Raw genomic sequence first — 23150 nt, forward strand, 5'->3', positions numbered from 1 at the left:
CCCATAATGTCCTTTTTCCTTTGCCGTGAACAAAGGTGAGTGGTGACTTCACTTGATGTATTAGCAGGTTCTTTTCCAATTTAAACTCAGACTGGTGGTTATTATATTATTACAAATCCTCAGTGTAGCTCTGTACTCACCTCTACCCTTGTTGAAGGTGGCAGGGCCCAACTATTGCCGGTAAACAAGCAACTTTATCAAATAATGTACAAAAAAATATATTTTTCACTCAAAGGAATTGTATTCCCTTACAACGTTGGCTATGGTGAATACTTACTATGAAGAACTAGGACCACGTGTGTTTGCAACAGCTTATCTCTACAGTATTACCTATGACCTGTCCTCAAATCTCCACAACCTAATTCAGAACATGAAGAGCTTGTGGAAGGAGCCATCCGTGCCTATCGCTCAATGAATCCCTGAGAATATTCCTCTGTAGGTTTGTGCTTCTTTCTCTTATTGGCTCAGCAGGTCACTACAGTGTGTGTTGTTAAAGTTGGACAGCCCTGGAAAGTACATGTGGACACTAATGACAATACAGTCAACAGGGCTAAAAACAGCCTCTATCAAACAGCAACTGTCTGTGTCTGCACACCATGCCCTTGGAGAAGCACAGACCGATATGATTGGACAAAGCAGATACATCACTTTCCCTTGTTCTAAGCCGACATGCGTTTTAATGGAACACTTTATCCTAATGGCCAGAGCTGTGCACAGGTTCTCTCCGGGGTAGGATGTGTGTCTGTGCAGTCCAAAGGGCCTCTGGGCCCAATAAAAGCTTCACCTCCTTTCCGTAATGACTTCCTTGTCTATTGCAAATTACAGTCATTCCATATAATTGCTTAGATTGTAAATTACAACAAGAAGCGTTCACTTCTTGCAGGCCAAGCTTGGTCAGAGTATCTTTATTGAAATATGTCAATGTGTTATTTGCTCTCGTTAATCTAATATCCTGATAGTCACACATTGTTCAAGTCTGAAGCAGGATGTACCGTGACAAGGGTAGGTGTCACGGCCGTTGTTCAAGGAAGACCAAGGTGCAGTGTGGTGAGCGTACATTTTCTTTTATAAAATGTCGTCAACAGAACAAGAAATAACAAAAACGACCTTGACGCTTACAAGGGCTATAGTGCCCCTAACAAAGATAACTTCCCACAAAGACAAAAGGGAAAAGGCTGCCTAAGTATGATTCCCAATCAGAGACAACGATAGACAGCTGTCCCTGATTGAGAACCATACCCAGCCAAAACATAGAAATACAAAAACATAGAAAACTGAACATAGAATGCCCACCCAAATCACACCCTGACCAAACCAAAGAGACATAAAAAAGGCTCTTTAAGGTCAGGGCGTGACAGTACTACCCCCCCCCCAAGGTGCGGACTCCGGCCGCAAAACCTGAACCTATAGAGGAGGGTCCGGGTGGGCATCTATCCGTGGTGGCGCCCCTGGTGCGGGACGTAGACCCCGCTCCACCTCTAGCTCACCCCACTTTGGTGGCGCCTCTGGTGCGGGGACCCTCGTCGCCTACCCCGGACTGGGGACCCTCGTAGCGGGCCCCTGACTGGGAACCCTCATTGCTGGCCCCGGCCTGGGGACCTTCGCTGCGGGCTCCGGACACTCGCTGCGGTCTCCGGACTGGGGACCCTCGCTGGAGGCTCCGGACTGGGGACCCTCGCTGGAGGCTCCGGACTGGGGACCCTCGCTGGAGGCTCCGGACTGGGGACCCTCGCTGGAGGCTTTATGCCATGGATCATCACAGGAGGCTTCGTGCCATGGATCATCACAGGAGGCTTCGTGCCATGGATCATCACAGGAGGCTTCGTGCCATGGATCATCACAGGAGGCTTCGTGCCATGGATCATCACAGGAGGCTTCGTGCCATGGATCATCACAGGAGGCTTCGTGCCATGGATCATCACAGGAGGCTTCGTGCCATGGATCATCACAGGAGGCTTCGTGCCATGGATCATCACTGTAGGCTTTGTGCCATGGATCATCACTGTAGGCTTTGTGCCATGGATCATCACAGGAGACTTCGTGCCATGGATCATCACAGGAGGCTTTGTGCCATGGATCATCACAGGAGGCTTCGTGCCATGGATCATCACAGGAGGCTTCGTGCCATGGATCATCACTGTAGGCTTTGTGCCATGGATCATCACTGTAGGCTTTGTGCCATGGATCATCACTGGAGTGAGGAGACGTATGGGCAGCCTGGTGCGTGGAGCTGCCACAGGGCTCACCAGGCTGGGGAGACATACAGGAGGCCTGGTTCTGGGAGCAGGCACAGGACTCACCAGGCTGGGGAGACATACTGGAGGCTTGGTTCTTGGCGGTAAGCACGAGGAGTTGGCTCAGGTCTCCAACCTGACTCGGCCAATCTCCCTGTGTGCTCCCCCCCCCAAAAAAATTGGGGGGCTGCCTCTCGTGCCTGCGTCATTGCCGTGACTCCTGGTATCGTTGTCGTTCCTCCCTTGCTACTTCTGCCTTTTTCCATGGCAGGGTCTTGTCCCCTGCCATAACCTGCTCCCATGTCCAAGATGTCCTCCACTCTCTTCTCCCGGGCCCAGGATCCATGCTCCTACTGGCCACACTGCTTGGTCTTTTGGTGGTGGGAAGTTCTGTCACAGCCGTTGTTCAAGGAAGACCAAGGTGCAGCGTGGTGAGCGTAAATGTTATTTTATTTAGTAAAATGTCGACAACAAAACAAGAAATAACAAAAACAACCGTGACGCTTGCAAGGGCTATAGTGCCCCTAACAAAGACAACTTCCCACAAAGACAAAAGGGAAAAAGGCTACCTATAGACAGCTGTCCCTGATTGAGAACCATACCCGGCCAAAACATAGAAATACAAAAACAAAGAAAACAGAACATAGAATGCCCATCCAAATCACACCCTGACCAAACCAAATAGAGACATAAAAAGGCTCTCTAAGGTCAGGGCGTGACAGTAGGACAATGTTACCTGACACAAGTTTGTACTGTACACCTGAGCATCCATGATTGAACCCCCAGAGCTGTCCTGGGTCTTTATTGATTCTAACACTGGGGATATCCTGAATTGAATTGTATGGGGTATGGGGTATAGCGATTAAGAGCTTTGGGCCAGTAACCGAAAGGTCGCTGGTTGGTCAAATCCCAGAGCCGACTAGGTGAAAAATCTGCCGATGTGTCCGTGAGCAAGGCACTTAACCCTAATTGCTCCTGTAAGTAGCTCTGGATAAGAGTGTCTGCTAAATGACTAAGTAAGTTACTGTCCTTAGGAGACCACTTCCATAGTACAGTTCAACCCTCCAGCTTTGCCATAATTAGAGGGGGCTTTCCTTAGCTTGGTATCCAAGCTGATTTCACTATATTTTACTGTTGTTTCAAGTGAAATAATGTTGAGGACAGTGTTGAGTCTGGTTTAACCAGGCTAGTTGTCACTAACTTGCCACATATCAATGGTGCTGTAGCATCCACAATGACTTGTCTCAGAGTTGTGATGATAGTCTCTGGGGAGCTATCATTAAGGCACTGTCTGATTGCCGTCACTAACACAGAGAGGCTGCTGCCTACATACAGACTTCAAATAATTGGCCAACTTAATAAATGGATCACTAAGTCACTTTAATAATGCCACTTTAATAATGTTTACATATCTGGCATTACTCATCTCATATCATCTCATATACCGTATTTTATACCATCTATTGCACTTTCCCTATGCTGCTCTGTCAGTGCTCATCCATATATTTATATGTATATATTCTTATTTCATTCCTTACTTAGATGTGTGTGTATTAGGTAGTTGTTGTGGAATTGTTAGATTACATGTTAGATATTGCTGCACTTTCGGGACTAGAAGCACAAGCATTTCGCTACAGTCGCAATAACATTTGCTAACCATGTGTATGTGACCAATAAAATTGGATTTGATTTTGATTGTGCACCCCAAGCAGTTACCTAGGATCCTCTGCTCCAAATCACAGTGGAATCGATTACCAGACCAACAGAGCCACTTTATCTCAAGAACTGACGTAAATGCATTAAATAATAATGTCCTCGTTTTCTTGTTAAAAATGGTATTGGTGTAATGATGACTCACTTAACCAGAATGTCTAAATTTCCCCTGTGCCCAAATACATAAAACAGTCATCCTTTCCCATTCTCCACAGTCAATCACAATTCCACCTGAACCTGAGTAGTTTATCTCTCTGTCTCAGCGCCATCATTTCCTTCAAGTCAGAAGTTCAGGAGAAGTGTGGCAGTTTTAGGAGATACTGCCCTGTTATATTCTCCTTTGACTGTCCTCATACCTTTCTTTGCTCTCCTTTTTAAGAATTTATACAATATTGTCTGACATTTTAATGAAAATTGTTTTGTGAGGGATTGTGAGTGAAAACATATAGTCACCACCAAAAGTAGACAGTATGTGTCAAATATGTGTCAGATATTAGTAAAAAATGGCCCCAGTCCGTAGCACAGCTTGATCATATTGTTATGTTACATCTTCCATTGACCTTTTCACAATTATATCCAATACTGTGTGACCTCTATACCTGACAGAGAGTCTGAGTTAACTTTGACATTTCATTGAAAAGTATTCTTCAGGATTGAGAGGGAAAACATATTGTGAATTAGAACCTTTACCTGTTCACCTTCCCCCAGCCTCGTGGTTAGAGCACTGGGCCAGTAACTGAAAGGTTACAAGTTCAAATCCCTGAGATGACAAGGTAAAAATCTGTTGTTCTGCCCCTGAACAAGGCAGTTAGCTCACTGTTCCTAGGCCGTCATTGTAAATAAGAATATGTTCTTAATAACTAACTTTCCTAGTTAAATAAAGGTTTAAAAAAATGTTTGATAAACAATAAAAAAACAACTCAAAAATCTTTGGGTATCTGTGAGTTTAACCATATACTACATTGCAGAGCTGAGCTGCATATGAATCTAACCAATCCCCATACACCGTCTGCTGGCCCTCTCTCATGAGTAACGGGGAGCTATTGTATAGTGAGAACAGGATGAGACCCTCATGGGTTAGAATACTCCAGGAACAAGGAATACAGGAATTTCCCACTGGTAATATACATACAAACACAGCCATCAGTGTGCTGAGACTGTATAATTAGGATCTCAATGATTCTAAACAGTGGTTCTACAGAGTAATATTACAAATGTTCCATATTGTTATCACTCACTTTCAAACTAATTTGTTGATGGAAAAAAAATGTCCTAAAATGTTTATGCTTGAATCAAGATAGTTATTATTTGGTACACATCTTAAACTTTGAAATACAGAACCAGTCAAAGGTTTGGACACACTCATTCAAGGGTTTTTCTTTATTTGTACTATTTTCTACATTGTAGAATAATAGTGAAGACATCAAAACTATGACATAACACACATGGAATCATGTAGTAACCAAAAAAGTGTTAAACAAATAAAAAAATATGTTCGATTTTAGATTCTTCAAAGTAGCCACCCTTTGCCTTGATGACAGGTTTGCACACTTTCGGTATTCTCTCAACCAGCTTCACCTGGAATGCTTTTCCAACAGTCTTGAAGGAGTTCCCACATATGCTGAGCACTTGTTGGCTGCTTTTCTTCACTCTGCGATCCAACTCATCCCAAACCAGGACAGGTCATCTGATGCAGCACTCCATCACTCTCCTTCTTGGTCAAATAGCCCTTACACAGCCTGGAGGAGAGGACCAAGCATGCCCCCATTCTCATCGACGGGGCTGCAGTGGAGCAGGTTGAGAGCTTCAAGTTCCTTGGTGTCCACATCACCAACAAACTAACATGGTCCAAGCACACCAAGACAGTTGTGAAGAGTGAAGCGACAAAACCTATTCCCCCTCAGGAGACTGAAAAGATTTGTCATGGGTCCTCAGATCCTCAAAAGGTTCTACAGCTGCACCATAGAGAGCACCCTGACTGGTTGCATCACTGCCTGGTATGGTAACTGCTCGGCCTCCCGCCGCACGACACTACAGAGGGTAGTGTGAACGTCCTGCCATCCAGGACCTCTATACCAGGCAGTGTCAGAGGAAGGCCGGAAAATTGTCAAAGACTCCAGCCACCCTAGTCATAGACTGTTCTCTCTGCTACCGCACGGCAAGCAGTACTGGAGCGCTAAGTCTAGGTCCAAGAGGTTTCTAAACAGCTTCTACCCAAATCAAATCAAATGTATTTATATAGCCCTTCGTACATCAGCTGATATCTCAAAGTGCTGTACAGAAACCCAGCCTAAAACCCCAAACAGCAAGCAATGCAGGTGTAGAAGCACGGTGGCTAGGAAAAACTCCCTAGAAAGGCCAAAACCTAGGAAGAAACCTAGAGAGGAACCAGGCTATGTGGGGTGGCCAGTCCTCTTCTGGCTGTGCCGGGTGGAGATTATAACAGAACATGGCCAAGATGTTCAAATGTTCATAAATGACCAGCATGGTCCAATAATAATAAGGCAGAACAGTTGAAACTGGAGCAGCAGCACGGCCAGGTGGACTGGGGACAGCAAGGAGTCATCATGTCAGGTAGTCCTGAGGCATGGTCCTAGGGCTCAGGTCCTCCGAGAGAGAGAAAGAGAGAAAGAGAGAATTAGAGAGAGCACACTTAAATTCACACAGGACACCGAATAGGACAGGAGAAGTACTCCAGATATAACAAACTGACCCTAGCCCCCCGACACATAAACTACTGCAGCATAAATACTGGAGGCTGAGACAGGAGGGGTCAGGAGACACTGTGGCCCCATCCGAGGACACCCCCGGACAGGGCCAAACAGGAAGGATATAACCCCACCCACTTTGCCAAAGCACAGCCCCCACACCACTAGAGGGATATCTTCAACCACCAACTTACCATCCTGAGACAAGGCTGAGTATAGCCCACAAAGATCTCCGCCACGGCACAACCCAAGGGGGGGGGGCGCCAACCCAGACAGGATGACCACATCAGTGAATCAACCCACTCAGGTGACGCACCCCCTCCAGGGACGGTATGAGAGAGCCCCAAGCCATAACACTCCTGAACATCTAATCAAATGGCTACCCAGAGTATTTGCATTGCCCCCCCTCCCCCTCTTCCACACCGCTTCTACTCTCTGTTGTTATCATGTATGCATAGTCACTTTAACAACTCTACCTACATGTACATACTACCTCAACTAACCGGTGCCCCTACACATTGACTCTGTACCAGTACATATATAGTCTCGCTATTGTTATTTTAGTGCTGCTCTTTAATTTCTTGTTACTTTTCCTTATTATTCTTATCCGTATTTGTTTTAAACTGCATTGTTGGTTAGGGGCTCGTAAGTAAGCATTTCACTGTTGTATTCGGCGCATGAGACTAATAACATTTGATTTGATTTGATGTGTGTTGGGTCATTATATTGTTGAAAAACAAATGATTGTCCCATTAAGCGGAAATCATATGGGATGGCGTATCGCTGCAGAATGCTGTGGTAGCCATGCTGGTTAAGCGTGCCTTAAATTCTAAATATATCACTGACGGTGTCACCAGTAAAGTACCCCCACACCATCACACCTCTTCCTCCATGCTTCACAGTGGGAATCACACATACAGAGATCATCCGTTCACCTACTCTGCGTCTCACAAATGTTGGACTCATCAGACCAAAGGACAGATTTCCACCGGTCTAATGTCCATTGCTCGTGTTTCTTGGCCCAAGCAAGTCTCTTATTATTATTTGTGACCTTTAGTAGTGGTTTCTTTGCAGCAGTTCAACCATGAAGGCCTGATTCACACAGTCTCCTCTGAACAGTTGATGTTGAGATGTGTCTGTTACTTGAACTCAGTGAAGCATTTATTTGGGCTGCAATTTCTGAGGCTGGTAACTCTAATGAACTTATCCTGTGCAGCAGAGCTAACTCTGGGTCTTCGTTTCCTGTGGCGATCCTCATGAGAGCCAGTTTCATCATAGCGCTTGATGGTTTTTGCGACTGCACTTGAAGAAACTTTCTACGTTCTTGACATTTTCTGGCTTGACTGACCTTCATGTGTTAATGTAGTGATGGACTGTTGTTTCCCTTTGCATATTTCAGCTGTTCTTGCCAAGTCTCTCCTTCGAGTCTTCACTATTGAGAGCAGGAACTGCCACAGGGTTTCAAACATCTTTCAGCATCTTCTATTTCTTTTTGACTTTGCCAAATAACCGATCTTACTCTGGGTCCTTTATTCAAAGAACCACAGACTGTGTGGAATTGCCTGAGTGAAATACAATTAAAAAGCCATTAGTGTTTTTTTATTCACTTCCTTTTTGATGAGACAGAGAGAGATGGAGAGAGATTCTGTAACGATGCTTAATTGATTTTCATTATTAGCCTGCAGTACACAATTGGTTTACTTTGTTAGTTATATTGTCCTCACTGCAGCTTCACGACAGTATAGTGCAGCCCTTTTATAGTGAGATAACATCATTTTGTAAACAACATTTCACCGGTGTCAAATATGCATGATTTTGAAGCGAAGCAATGCAACAATCAGGCCTACTTTATATTTTATTTTTGTTTCTCTGACTTTCTTACTTACCAGTCTGCGGAGCATCATCATGTATCAATAATGATAATTTACTGCCACCGTGTGGAGATAAGTTAGGGGTGCGAGTTATTGAAAACTGATATAAAATATTTTATTAGCTTTGGTTTTTATTAAGCTGTGCAGATCATGTATGTCTTCTGATAACCCGGTAATGCAAATTAATACGCAGGATTATTTTATTTTACAGTGAGAGTGACCACATTATTTAATGTATGGGATGGGGACCAGGCTTTGAGTAATGCACTTTTCTTGCATTTTCCCTCCATACCGGTAGATGGTACTATTTTTCTGTGTTGACAGGCATCTGTGTCACCAGCTGCCCTTCTTTCAGATTTGTTTACTTCACCGTCATTTCAATGGCGGAACACTGAAAAAAAGCATTTGAGAGCGGTCAGATTTCGGATATATTGTTCTAGTTACGAACGAGCTGAGTACTTACATTTATCATCTTGGCTAGCTAACATAGTGAACGAATCGTTTTGTCCCAATATTTCTCTTAGTAAACCTTCTGGCTGGGGCATTTCCATCAATTAAAGCACGAGATCCCCGAAATGGCAGATAACAACACAGGTGGGAGAGTGACTAGCTTGCTAGCTAATATGTGTTAACTAAAGTGGCATGCTAACGCGGTTATTTCTATCTTGCTAACTGTACGGATAGCTAGCTAGTACAAACACTAGTTTTAATCATCCACCAGCATTTACATGGGCTTTACATTTAACCAACCATCGGTTGTTTGCTAGCTGATATTAGCAAACGCCAGTGTTGCTAGCTAGCTATCCTTCCAGTGTCCTTGCGCTGGCTGCGTTTGTAGCTAACTAGCTATGAATTTATATTGACTAACTAAACATGCCAATAAACAACTATTTAGTTAGCTAGCTAGTTAGTTGTTAATTGTGTCACGTGTGCCAACATTTGCACACTCGACTACCTATTCACTAGCTTGCTAGTTCCCAAACTTGTCATGTCAACAATCTTGACTAGCGTGTCATGAATGCTAACTGTCAACACACGCCCACCAGAATTTGGACCTAGCTAGCTTACGTTAACTAACTTGGTTTAACATTATGTTATGGCTTGGCAGCAAACAGTTGGCATTATTAGCTAGCTAAATGGGCTGTGTATATATATATATATATATATATATATATATATATATATATATATATATATATATATATATATATATATATATATATATATATATATATATATTTTTTATTCAAGTCAAGCATGATAACACTTCTTCCTCTGGGATTTCAGACCAAGAAAAAGCAATAGCTGCAAATGCGTTGGAGGCGTTTACGGTAACATTTATTTACCATCAACAGTTTGCTGCAAATTGTGCAATCCTAGGGAGTTGGCCAACTTGGCTACAACTCCATCTATCAAACCTATCTGATTTATGTTTGTTTACATTTACATATATTTGTTTACATTGTTGATGTTTACATTTGTTGATGTTTACATTTGTTGATGTTTACATTTGTTGATGCAACTATTCACAAGTTTTTTTGTTACATTTGTTGATTTTAATTTGTTTACTCACAGGCTGGAAACTATGAGGAATCTTTGAAACACCTTGGAAAGCTGCAAGAGTTGAACAAGGAGGACTACAAGATTGCTTTGAATAAAGCAATAGCTGAATTCTACAAGAGCGGCCAAACCACCACATGCACCCTGAAGCAGACTCTTATTGCAATGAAAAACCAGGTGACTATCGTTGAAACCTTTTATCCAGTCTCTCAATGACACGCCAAATAAATGTTACACATATTCTAGTATCGTTGATTCCTGTTTTAAATGTCTTGATTCTTGATGAATATATTCACAGATGCACACAATAGTTCATTAAGTTGGCTAATACTTAACATTCATGCATCTTTTTTGTCTATCAAGGTTCACACTTCAATGGAGGATATTGATGGTTTGGATGATGTAGAAAACAGTCTTCTCTACTACAATCAAGCAATCATTCACTACCACATGAGACAGTACTCCGAAGCTATTGCTATTGGAGAGAGGCTGTACCAGTTTCTGGAGCCGTTTGGTAGGTTTTGGTGTTTTTATATGGACAGTCGTATTTGTCAGACTATAAGCTCTTGTCAGAGAACACAAACATTGATATGTATTGCATGACTACACAGTACACACACTCACACGCACACACTTAGTCACAGCAACTGGCAATGTTCCTGATGAATTGGCCTTTGCAGCCCAACAGTTTAGCTTGATGGTGTTATTTGTCCTAGAAGAGAAGTTTGCTCTGGCGGTCTGCTTCTTGCTGGTGGATCTGTACCTGCTAACGTACCAGCCAGAGAAGGCCCTCCATCTCCTTGCTGTGCTGGAGAAACTGTCTGTACAGGGAAATAACAAGAACGGCAAAGGGGAGGTACGTGTCCCTCTAAAGAGGGGTGTGCTAGCATGCATCATTCTCAGGTGTCATGTTTCTGACTTTGACCCATGATGTTCTGATGTTTGTTACTGTGCTCATGTATGTTGAATGTTATTTTCCACCTCATGGAGAAAGGACTGTTCTTCCTAATCAGATATGTTATTATTAGTGGCAAGTGTAAGGTTCTTGTGTTGACGGAAAAGATGTGCTGCTTGCGTGTGTACTCACATTGAGGTTGTCTGTCATGTCCAGGTAATATTTCAGGCACAGTGCAAGTTCTACATTCACAGGGACCCGGTAGTGGAGGCAGCAGACTTCATTCAGGATAATCTCAGGGAGCTTACTGGAGGACAGGTTACTAAAATATACTTCAGGCGCTTACACACTGACACAACATTGATAAACAAACACAGAATTGAATAGGTGTGATTTGGCGGTTGGAGCGTTGGTCAATGTTGGGTCAGTGTAAAGGTGTCTTTAGAACCAAACACAACACACTCCTACTTTGGGTGTCCACATAATTTTTGTCTGCCCCAAAAAAATATCTTACTGAGGTTATGCAGTTACGCTAGTTACATCTGAGTGCAGGCTATTTTACTAATGGTTTTAAACTTCACTTACTATGAGAAAACATTTGAATTCTATATTTTCTTAATGCAATGTGGTTATTTTCAAACGTTGGTGTCTATCTTGATATTGCAGAGTGTCAACAGCGCCAACAAAGATGGTCGGAACCAGAAGGCAGAGTTCATTGGCATGATCGAAGCGGCAAAATCCAAAATGCACCAGGTGCGTTTAACACCAGTCCTTTTCCTGAGGTGGAGGAAATGAAGACGGAAAAGCAGCTTTTGAATTGCTGCTTTTGTTTCACACTTGTCCTTTTTCCCGTCCACAGTACAAAGTGCGAGCGTACATTCAGATGAAGTCATCAAAGGCCTGCAAAAGGGAGATCAAGTCTGTGATGAACACAGCAGGGAATGTGAGTCATGATGTTTGTGTTGCTAAACACATTACTAAACTAGCCTGGTTCCAGGTCTGTTTGTGCTGTCTTACCAACTCCTATGGTCAATGGCGTGACAATGACCATAGGAGTTGGAAAGATGGCACGAAATGATCTGGAACCAGGTTTTTAAACTGGCTTACTAAACCTGTTCTCTCCCAAACATCCCCTTCCTACCTTTCCCTGCTTCGGTCGAATGCACTGATTGTAAGTCGTTTTGGATGAGAGCATCTGCTAAATGACTAGAATGTCAATGTTTCCATGCCAACCTGTGTTTCCTTCCTCTCCCACTAGTCTGCTTCCTCACTCTTCCTCAAGAGTAACTTTGAGTACCTGAGAGGAAACTACCGCAAAGCAGTGAAGCTCTTAAACAGCTCCAACATCGCAGAGCACCCTGGGGCCATCAAAACAGGTACGTTTAGACCCCTGTTTACCTGGTTATACATCCAACATAGTTGTTGGACCGTGCTGGAAAAGACAATGTAAAAGTATAAATCTGATTCAGGACTATATGGATCAGGTTGTCTAGATGGTGTGAAAAGGGTTTAGGACTGTCCTGTTAGCGACAGAGCACAATTGAGTATTACCTATATCAGGTGTTCCCAAACTGGGGTACACGCAATGCCGTCGGGGGTACGCCAAGTAAATGTGATTCACATTTAAAAAAATAAAAAATGTAAACTGCTTTTATTTTTTCCAATGGGTCTATACATTTGGGTGAGGGTCTTTTTCTGCTCTTGAGTAGCCTAGTTTCAATGACAGAAATACAATGAAACCATCTAGTGTTCAGTGAAATAACAACACAATGTCAAATACAGGTAGCCTAGTTAAATAATGAACATCCAATCACATTAACCGTTACTTTCTCGCGGGAAACCTTCACTCCTGCCAGACATTTAGAAACGAAACATGACAATTTGAAAAATAAACCACAGGAGTTTTTTGAGCGAGAATAAAGACTACTTTTGAGTAGTAAGACATGTATAAAAGCAACAGATACCATTAATAAGAAGGGCTAGAAGTGTCTTATATGGTGAGCTACTGAGTGCCTAGGACAGGCAAGCCCCATACTATTGTGGTGAACTTAATTCTTCCTACGGCCTCGGATATATCTGGGACAATGCTGGGGGAAAAGGCCCCCAAAACTATACAGACAATGTCATCATCAAACAACACTGTTTCACAGCGCATCAGTGACATGGCAGGAGATGTTTAAAAACAATTACTGCTTCGCATACAAGCCAGTGAATTCTATGCGTTACAGCTGGATAAGTCAACAGACATGGTGGGCCTGGCACAGCTCCTGGTATATGTCTGTTACAGCTGGATGAGTCAACAGACATGGCGGGCCTGGCACAGCTCCTGGTATATGTCTGTAACAGCTGGATGAGTCAACAGACATGTCTGTTACGTTTATGGGGGTCAATTAAGGAAGACATCCCCTTCTACAAACTACTGGAAACCAGGACAACAGGATAGGATATTCTTAAAGTACTGGACAGCTTTGTGACATCAAATGGACTTTGGTGGTCAAGATGTGTTGGTATCTGTACTGATGGCGCAAAAGCCATGACAGGGAGACATAGCGGAGTGGTAACGCGCGTGCAAGCAGTTGCTCCCGACGCCACTTGGGTACACTGCAGCATCCACGAGAGGCTCTTGGGTACACTGCAGCATGCACCGAGAGGCTCTTGGGTACACTGCAGCATGCACCGAGAGGCTCTTGGGTACACTGCAGCATGCACCGAGAGGCTCTTGGGTACACTGCAGCATCCACCGAGAGGCTCTTGGGTACACTGCAGCATGCACCGAGAGGCTCTTGGGTACACTGCAGCATGCACCGAGAGGCTCTTGGGTACACTGCAGCATCCACCGAGAGGCTCTTGGGTACACTGCAGCATGCACCGAGAGGCTCTTGGGTACACTGCAGCATGCACCGAGAGGCTCTTGGGTACACTGCAGCATGCACCGAGAGGCTCTTGGGTACACTGCAGCATGCACCGAGAGGCTCTTGGGTACACTGCAGCATCCACCGAGAGGCTCTTGGGTACACTGCAGCATGCACCGAGAGGCTCTTGGGTACACTGCAGCATGCACCGAGAGGCTCTTGGGTACACTGCAGCATGCACCGAGAGGCTCTTGGGTACACTGCAGCATGCACCGAGAGGCTCTTGCTGCCATAGGAATGCCTGACAGCTTGAAAGACGTTTTGGACACTACAGTGAAAATGGTTAACTTTGTTAAAGAAAGGCCCCTGAACTCTCGTGTATTTTCTGCATTATGAAATTATATGGGCAGGGACCATGTAACGCTTTTACAACATACAGCTGGTTATCAAGGGGCAAAGTATTGGCATGTTTTTTTAAAATTGAGAGACGAGCTTAAAGTTCTCTTTACTGACCATAATTTTCACTTGTCTGACCGCTTGTATGATGACGAGTTTCTCACATGACTGGCCTATCTGGGTGATGTTTTTTCTAGGCTGAATGATCTGAATCTAGGATTACAGGGACTCTCCACAACTATATTCAATGTGCGGGACAAAATTGAGGCTATGATTAAAGAAGTTGGAGCTCTTCTCTGTCTGCTTTAACAAGGACAACACACAGGTCTTTCCATCATTGTTAGATTTTGTTGTGAGCAAATTAACTCAAGCTTACAGACAATGTCAAATGTGATATAGCGAAGCACCTTAGTGAGTTGGGTGCGCAATTACACAGGTACTTTCCTAAGATGGACGACACAAACAATTGAATTTGTTATCCCTTTCATGCTGCGCCTCTAGTCCACTTACTGATATCTGAACTAGAGAGCCTCATCAAAATTGCAACAAGCGGTTCTGTGAAAATTGAATTTAATCAGAAGCCACTGCCAGATTTCTGGATAGGGCTGCACTCAGAGTTTCTTGCCATGGAAAATCATGCTGTTAAGACACTGATGCCTTTTGCAACCACGTACCTATGTGAGAGTGGATTCTCAGCCCTCATGAAAACTAAATACAGACACAGACTGTGTGTGGAAAATGATTTAAGACGGAGACTCTCTCCAATACAACCCAACATTGCAGAGTTATGTGCATCCTTTCAAGCACACCCTTCTCATTAACTTGTGGTGAGTTTTTCACAATTCTCGATTAACAAATGAAGTTTATATGTAAGAAAGCTAAATTATTGATTTGATTTGGTTTTGGTCCTATAAGAGCTCTTTGTCACTTCCCATGAGCCGCGTTGTGATGACAACTCACACTCATTCTCTGTTTAATAAATGTATCGTATAGTGTGTGTGTGTGTGTGGCAGGCTTACAATGATGGAAAAAAAACACCATTTGAGTGTGCTGACCCTGGTGCTAGAGGGGGGTACGCAGCTGGAGATTGAACGTTTGAAGGGGTACGGGACTATAAAAAGTTTGGGAGCCACTTCCCTATATGAAAGTGAACTTCCGCTAAATGTTCTGTCTTGTTTGTTTCTACCATCAGGGGAATGTGTGCGCTGTATGTTCTGGAACAACCTGGGTTGCATACACTTTGCCATGGGGAAACACAACCTAGGTATATTCTACTTCAAAAAGGCCCTGCAGGAGAACGACCACACGTGTGCACAGCTGGGGGACGGTGGGGCGACGGGGAACGGGCAATGTGAGTCAACAAACTGGGTTTAACGCCATTCAAAGCCACAAGACAGTTTCTCAGACACAGATTAAGCCTAGTCTTGGACTTAAGTATGTTAAATGCAGATTCTGACATCAAAATGGTATCTTAGTGCAGGACTAGTTTAATCTGTGTCCGGGAAGCTGGTCCTACATGTTTCTCCTGTCATTGTACGCCGACTAGCTCTGTTGTCTCTCTGTCCTTCCAGCTAAGCAGTTCTCGGGCATCCCCATGTGTGCGCTGCTAGCCAACAAGCGTTATGAGCTGCTGTATAACTGTGGGATCCAGCTGCTGCACATCGGCCGGCCCCTGGCGGCCTTCGACTGTCTGATGGATGCTGTGCAGGTGTACCACTCTAACCCTGGCCTCTGGTTACGGTTGGCTGAGTGCTGCATTGCTGCCAACAAGGGTGTGAGTTGTGATTTTTAAAAACACACTTACAAACACACGCACACTTGTTTTCTTACAGTGAAATAAAACTTAACAACATTCAAATGTTGCATTTTCTTATTTTTCCAGAGCTTAGAACAAGACAACAAGGGTCTTCCGAGTAAAAAGGGTATCGTTCAGGCCATCGTTGGGCAGGGCTACCATCGCAAGATCATCCTGGCATCACAGTCCACCCAGAACACAATCTACAGGTCAGTTTTCCCTCTCCCTATGGACCTAACCAGTGCTGTCCAGGAGATGGCGCTAAAACATTTGTTCACGTGGTAGTGATTGCTGAAATTAGAGGGTACTCTGAGACAACTCAAGATGTTGATCATTACTATATATCCATTAACCTCTTGGTTTACTCTTTCCTCTCCTAAATGTGGGTGTGTGTAGTGATGGGCAGTCTGCAGCCATTCCGGTGGCCAGTATGGAGTTTGCAGCGATCTGTCTGAGGAACGGCCTGGTCCTCCTCCCTGATCACCAGCAGCAGGAGAACAAGGCAGAGAACGGCTCCAAGACAACCAGCCAGTCAGGCAGCACAGAGAGCGGCTCAGAGAACAGCGACGCCTGCAGGTCAGTGTCTCATCTCACCCTGAGATTGGCTTGGTGCTAAAACATGCCTTGTCAAATCTATTTTTGTAGAGCACTGTGGTTAAGATTAGACTATTAACAAGGATTCAGCTCTCCATGTCCTCTTATAGAAGAAGAACTTTACAGGAAGTATCTTTCTTTCCATTTCCCCGACGTCCTTATCGTTGGTTTGACAGTGGGAAAGGTCAAGAAGGAGACAAGTTCCTTTCTGCAGCACCATCTTCACCTCTGAGGAAACAGGAGGTTGAAAACCTCAGGTAAGAGAGACCTCTCTACCCAGACCTTTCTGTTTCCCTTCCTGTCTCCCCCAGTCAGTTAATAATCCATTCTCCCCTTCCTGTCTCCCCCAGTCAGTTAATAATCCTTTCTCCCCTTCCTGTCTCCCCCAGTCAGTTAATAATCCTTTCTCCCCTTCCTGTCTCCCCCAGTCAGTTAATAATCCTTTCTCCCCTTCCTGTCTCCCCCAGTCAGTTAATAATCCTTTCTCCCCTTCCTGTCTCCCCCAGTCAGTTAATAAACCTTTCTCCCCTTCCTGTCTCCCCCAGTCAGCTAATAATCCTTTCTCCCCTTCCTGTCTCCCCCAGTCAGCTAATAATCCTTTCTCCCCTTCCTGTCTCCCCCAGTCAGCTAATAATCCTTTCTCCCCTTTCTGTCTCCCCCAGTCAGCTAATAATCCTTTCTCCCCTTCCTGTCTCCCCCAGTCAGCTAATAATCCTTTCTCCCCTTCCTGTCTCCCCCAGTCAGCTAATAATCCTCTCTCCCCTCTCTGTTGCCCTGGTCCTCCTGGGTCTCTGTTGCCCTGGTCCTCCTGGGTCTCTGTTGCCCTGGTCCTCCTGGGTCTCTGTTCTCTGGACTAATTGGACAAAGCTTGCCCTCCTTCCTTCTACTTTTCATTAGGAGGGGGTAGAGTTGGGGAGGGGTTAGGGTTGGGGAGGATGTGCTGAATGAAGGGCTGACCCCACAGGGAAAGTTTACGAGCAGCCCCGTCAACTACTTGGGTTTATTTCCTGGAATCCCTGAGTGTTCTGTTGCCAACCAGTGAGAGGCCTGGGAGGGACACGACCACTACAGTCCAGAATCTCCCCGCCTGCACTTCTCTTTAACCAAGAAAAATAATTGAAAGAACTGAATTTATTGTTTAATTAGTATTCATTTCAATATAGAATTAATTTCCCCCACATCTGAATGTTATGCAACCCACTATGTTTCCCAGTGCAGGATGGTGTGATCTGTTGTTGTCCTGCCTGTGCTGACTGGGTCCTCCTATATGGTGTTGTCTCTCTAGGTGTTCCCTCCTGGCCTGCAGTGCCTACGTGGCCCTGGTGTTAGGAGACAACCTGATGGCCCTGAACCATGCAGAGAAGCTCCTTCACCAGACCAAGCTGTCTGGATCACTCAAGTAAGACCTCTATCCATCCGTCTCTCTCTATCCATCTGTCTCTCTATCTCTGTCCCCACTCAGATAAACTCTTACACCAGATGGACTTCATTCCTCTATCCCCTTTTCCCTTAGCCTTTCATCCTCACTCCCCCTTTCCCCTCAACACCTCTTTCTGTTTCTTCCTCTCCCCCCTCCTTCCCGCTACCCATGCACCTCATGTTATCACTTCATTAACCTCCATATGACTTACCCCCCCTCCCCCAAAGCTTACGGCACTTAACATGACTCACCGTCTGGTAATGGTAATGTGGCCCTAGCAGACCTCTTGACTCTTCAGACTACTTAATGACTTCATGACCACAGACTTCCCGTCAGTCCCTCCTCCTTCCTTGGATTGCACTGCTGTCCTCCTCACCACAGAATGTGGAGGGTTAATGACAGACTAGGGGGAGTATCCTGCTGTCCTCCTCACCACAGAATGTGGAGGGTTAATGACAGACTAGGGGGAGTATCCTGCTGTCCTCCTCACCACAGAATGTGGAGGGTTAATGACAGACTAGGGGGGTAGCCTGCTGTCCTCCTCACCACAGAATGTGGAGGGTTAATGACAGACTAGGGGGGTAGCCTGCTGTCCTCCTCACCACAGAATGTGGAGGGTTAATGACAGACTAGGGGGAGTATCCTGCTGTCCTCCTCACCACAGAATGTGGAGGGTTAATGACAGACTAGGGGGAGTATCCTGCTGTCCTCCTCACCACAGAATGTGGAGGGTTAATGACAGACTAGGGGGAGTATCCTGCTGTCCTCCTCACCACAGAATGTGGAGGGTTAATGACAGACTAGGGGGAGTATCCTGCTGTCCTCCTCACCACAGAATGTGGAGGGTTAATGACAGACTAGGGGGAGTATCCTGCTGTCCTCCTCACCACAGAATGTGGAGGGTTAATGACAGACTAGGGGGAGTATCCTGCTGTCCTCCTCACCACAGAATGTGGAGGGTTAATGACAGACTAGGGGGAGTTTCCTGCTGTCCTCCTCACCACAGAATGTGGAGGGTTAATGACAGACTAGGGGGAGTATCCTGCTGTCCTACTCACCACAGAATGTGGAGGGTTAATGACAGACTAGGGGGAGTATCCTGTTGTCCTCCTCACCACAGAATGTGGAGGGTTAATGACAGACTAGAAGGAGTATCCTGCTGTCCTACTCACCACAGAATGTGGAGGGTTAATGACAGACTAGAAGGAGTATCCTGCTGTCCTACTCACCACAGAATGTGGAGGGTTAATGACAGACTAGGGGGAGTATCCTGCTGTCCTCCTCACCACAGAATGTGGAGGGTTAATGACAGACTAGGGGGGTATCCTGCTGTCCTCCTCACCACAGAATGTGGAGGGTTAATGACAGACTAGGGGGAGTATCCTGCTGTCCTCCTCACCACAGAATGTGGAGGGTTAATGACAGACTAGGGGGGTATCCTGCTGTCCTCCTCACCACAGAATGTGGAGGGTTAATGACAGACTAGGGGGAGTATCCTGCTGTCCTCCTCACCACAGAATGTGGAGGGTTAATGACAGACTAGGGGGAGTATCCTGCTGTACTCCTCAACACAGAATGTGGAGGGTTAATGTATTTCTTCTAAAATAAGTAAAAAAATAAGTAAATAAACTTTTGGTCACCACACCATGTACATCCATAACCTATGGTGAGATCTGAAAACACCAGTAGGTGGAGGGCACCCCTCAAACATGAAAGAAATAGAGCAGATTGCTGCTGAAAGGGGGACAAATTGTCAGTAGAAAGGTGCAGCAAGTTCATTGAAGTGTTTGTCTGCCGTTATCTTGGCTAAAGGCCTAAAGTTACAGTCCGGGGTGCCAATCATTTTGTCCATGTCGTTGGTCTTTATTTTCTAAATTTATCTTGGCTCAAGTTTACAAAACTAAAATGGGTTCTGCAATGTTGAAAATCCAATAAAAACGTTATGTCAAATTGATTTGAGAATAAGGGAATTATTTAAGGAAAGTGCAGGGGTGCCAATATATTAGGTCGCACCTGTACATACTGTAAAACTCAGTATCAAATAGCCAAAAGTCCCATTTAATAGCCAGGCAACAGGAGACATTTCAGCAAATTAACTGTTTACGTGATTACCATTAATCGTTTACGAGGTTTAATGTTTGATTTGTGACATAAAAAAATAAATTATGGCAATCATCCGTTTTTATCGGCAGTAAGAAAGAAGAAACTGCTAGCTAACCGGCCAACACAAAAACACAAAACTTTAGGAGTACTGAAAATTGTCCGACCACCCTCTAGTGGCAAAAGTAAGAACTGCTGAAAATGCACAGTCATAAAGGAGACTAGTACATTTTTATAGAGGCATACTAAGACAAAATAAACCTGACCGTGTAGGAAATTGATTAAAATCATTCTGGATTGAAACAATTAACAATGGAAAAGCTGTGCTCATTAAAAGGACAAAGAATCCGGCTCAAATAGAAGCCTGTCTCTAAGAAGTGTGTTGAGTGATTTAACACCCGGGCTGTTAACTGAAGTTTTACTGTATATCACCTTTTTTGACAGTATATACGATTAGCTATGTTCACATCCCCATGAACAAGCCCCAATACTAGTGAGTCTAATGGTGCATCTTATTGTCTGACAGTGCATCCTCTGTCTCTCTGTTCCAGGTTCCTGGGACACCTGTATGCTGCAGAGGCCCTCATATCCCTGGACCGGATCTCAGAGGCCATCGGTCACCTCAACCCAGAGAACGTCACTGATGTCTCCATGGGGGTGTTGTCCAGCGAGCAGGACCAAGGTTAGTCCTCACACCCACCTCTCTAGCTCCAATCGATGGCTCTGCTGGAAAACACAGCACCCCAACCAGTATTCTGCCCTAACTGAAATGACCTATCCATTTTACCACATGATGGTTTGATGTCTGAGTCACATGATGACTGGATCACTGTTTGATAGTGTTTGTGTTCACAGGGCCAGATAAAGGGGATCTGGAGCCTGTCGAGTCATGTGAGTGTATATATACACACACACACTTATCACCTAACACACTCCCTGCAGTCTCAGTAGAGACTCCACATCTGTGTGTGAGGTGACATCCAGTGATCATGTGTTGACAGGGTGTGTTGGTACAGCAGGGAAGCAGACTCCTCTGTGTTACCCCAGCACAGTGAGCTCAGCCCGGGCCATAATGCTGTTCAACCTGGGCAGTGCCTATTGTCTGAGGAGTGAGTACGAGAAGGCCCGCAAGTGCCTGCATCAGGTACGGTTCATACTCGCAGGCACACGCCCACACACACACAGCTACAGTACATACTTATCTCTTGAAACCATTCAGATGTGTTATTATCCCAAACATGACTGTGTTTAGATGTCTGTGAACCTGTTCCTCTCTCCCAGGCCGCCTCCATGGTGAACACCAAGGAGATTCCTCCTGAAGCCATCTTACTGGCTGTCTACCTGGAGCTGCAGAACGGTGAGTCATCTCTCTGGGTTCTCATTCCCACCTGCAAAGTTGTGATGTGGGGCCCTCAGGTTTCCCAATCTGGCCCTTATGATAGTTGTCTTTTATAGATTCTTATTGACTATTGTTTTCTAGCATAGTATGAGGCAAGGGGGAGGGGTTCCAAGGAAGTGTTGAGACTGATGTCAAACTCTTGACATTCCAGTTCTAGAATTCTCCAGGTAGAATGCCGAAGGCCACACTCTGGCACAAAGGCAGTGATGACAGATTACTGCTGTCAGTCAACCTCTATCCAGTGTAGAAAGGTCAGGGGTCAGGACCTTATGACCTTACTAAGAGCTGTGTATGATCTCACCGTTTCCCTCTGCCTCTCTTTATGTTTCTCTCCCCCACCCCCTCTCCTCTCTCAGGGAACACACAGCTCGCCCTGCAGATCATCAAACGTAACCAGCTCCTCCCCTCAGTGCTCCAGGCGCCCTCTCCAGACACACGAAAGAAGCCTGTTCCCTCCTCCTTCCAGCCTGTCCAACCACCCATCCAGATGCCCTCACCCTTCACAACAGTCCAGCGCAAATGAGCCCTCAACCCTTGTTCCCCTAACCCTCCTTGCCCCATTGCACAGCAACACGCACCTGTCCACCTCTCATCACTTCACCTCAGTGTATTATTTATTTAAGGCAAGCTGACCCCAACTCAGTGCCGGTGTAGGGTGAAGTTGTCCCTAGATGCTGATCTTGACTCAGCTTTGTATTTCCTCCCACTAATGGTTAACATTGGTGGAGAGGAAGCTGATCCTAGATCTGTACCTAGGGGAAATTGAACTCCTCAGCACCCAGACGGAGCCCCTCCAGGTCAGGTCCTGGTATGAAATGCAGAGGTCTCCTGTCGGGTGGACGAAGGGTGTGTTCACGGCCCAAATTACACCTTATCCCCTATGTAAGTGCACTCCTTTTGACCAGAGCCCTATGGGGCCCTAATAAAAGTAGTGCCCTATATAAGGAACTGGGTACCATTTGGGATGGAGCCTTTATTCAGTGGCTATCACCTGCAGTGTCTTTGGGGCAGATCTGACATGATTTCTCTGTTCTCTGAGAGTTTTAACTTTCCATTTGTGACAGCAACATCCGTTATGATATATACTGACCGACTTTTGCTTGGGGCAAATTAAATACCTGTATAAAAAAATAAATTTTATTTACAGAAGTAAGCTGACTTGCATTGTATATGGCTGCTGGGTCGGTAATAGTTTTCAGACCCTTGAGGGAGAAGGTGGAGTTGTGCTGCTGTCATGTCAGAGGAGAAATATGCTTTGTGGGGGAGGGGTTAAGAGGTTGCTGAGGAGGGCACAAGGACCACACACACACTAAAACCTGGTTTTGGTACATAGTACAACTCCTGATTGACCAGGGCCCATCGGGTTTGGAATAGCGTGCCATTAAACACACTCCAACTATTGATATTTTCCTGTTTAAACAATGTAGAAATACAGGTCATGTACACATGTAACAGTAAAGTTTTAGACAAACGCACATTTCAAGGAGTTGGTCTGATGGTGCCCTCTGTCATCGGCCTCCCCCATACTTGAACAAGAGAGGAAGGCCCCCTCCCCCCACATGGGCCATGACATGAGACCTGGGCCACCCATTGTAAATCAGCTGATGAGATAA

General features: G+C 45.1%; 1 protein-coding gene across 8 annotated transcripts; it reads left to right on the top strand.

Moving 5' to 3' along the window:
• The first annotated feature begins 8820 nt into the window (after positions 1–8820).
• Positions 8821–22690, top strand: LOC110507515 (CCR4-NOT transcription complex subunit 10). 8 transcript variants are annotated; one of them, XM_090188907.1, is made up of 20 exons: positions 8821–9120; positions 9814–9857; positions 10102–10263; positions 10450–10600; positions 10803–10942; positions 11198–11299; positions 11648–11734; positions 11841–11924; positions 12240–12357; positions 15422–15580; positions 15801–16003; positions 16112–16233; positions 16421–16600; positions 16795–16875; positions 17904–18017; positions 20690–20820; positions 20979–21029; positions 21155–21282; positions 21420–21495; positions 21894–22690. In XM_090188907.1, exons 1-20 carry the CDS (start codon positions 9102–9104, stop codon positions 22058–22060), a joined length of 2319 nt encoding a protein of 772 aa, XP_090045033.1. In that variant the 5' UTR covers positions 8821–9101; the 3' UTR covers positions 22061–22690. The 8 variants fall into 8 exon arrangements, with proteins under 8 accessions (XP_090045033.1, XP_090045037.1, XP_090045039.1 ...); XM_090188911.1 differs by having other exon boundaries at positions 10806–10942; XM_090188913.1 differs by having other exon boundaries at positions 8830–9120; positions 20994–21029.
• The last annotated feature ends 460 nt before the right edge of the window (positions 22691–23150 follow it).

This window comes from Oncorhynchus mykiss, chromosome 2, assembly GCF_057628025.1.
Source record: "Oncorhynchus mykiss isolate SJ-2025 chromosome 2, ASM5762802v1, whole genome shotgun sequence".
NCBI lineage: Eukaryota > Metazoa > Chordata > Actinopteri > Salmoniformes > Salmonidae > Oncorhynchus > Oncorhynchus mykiss.

Coding starts and splice junctions, on each gene's coding strand:
- LOC110507515 (XM_090188907.1), top strand. Junction 16,234..16,420: donor ACCCAGAACACAATCTACAG/GTCAGTTTTCCC, acceptor GGGTGTGTGTAG/TGATGGGCAGTCTGCAGCCA. Junction 21,496..21,893: donor CTACCTGGAGCTGCAGAACG/GTGAGTCATCTC, acceptor CTCCTCTCTCAG/GGAACACACAGCTCGCCCTG.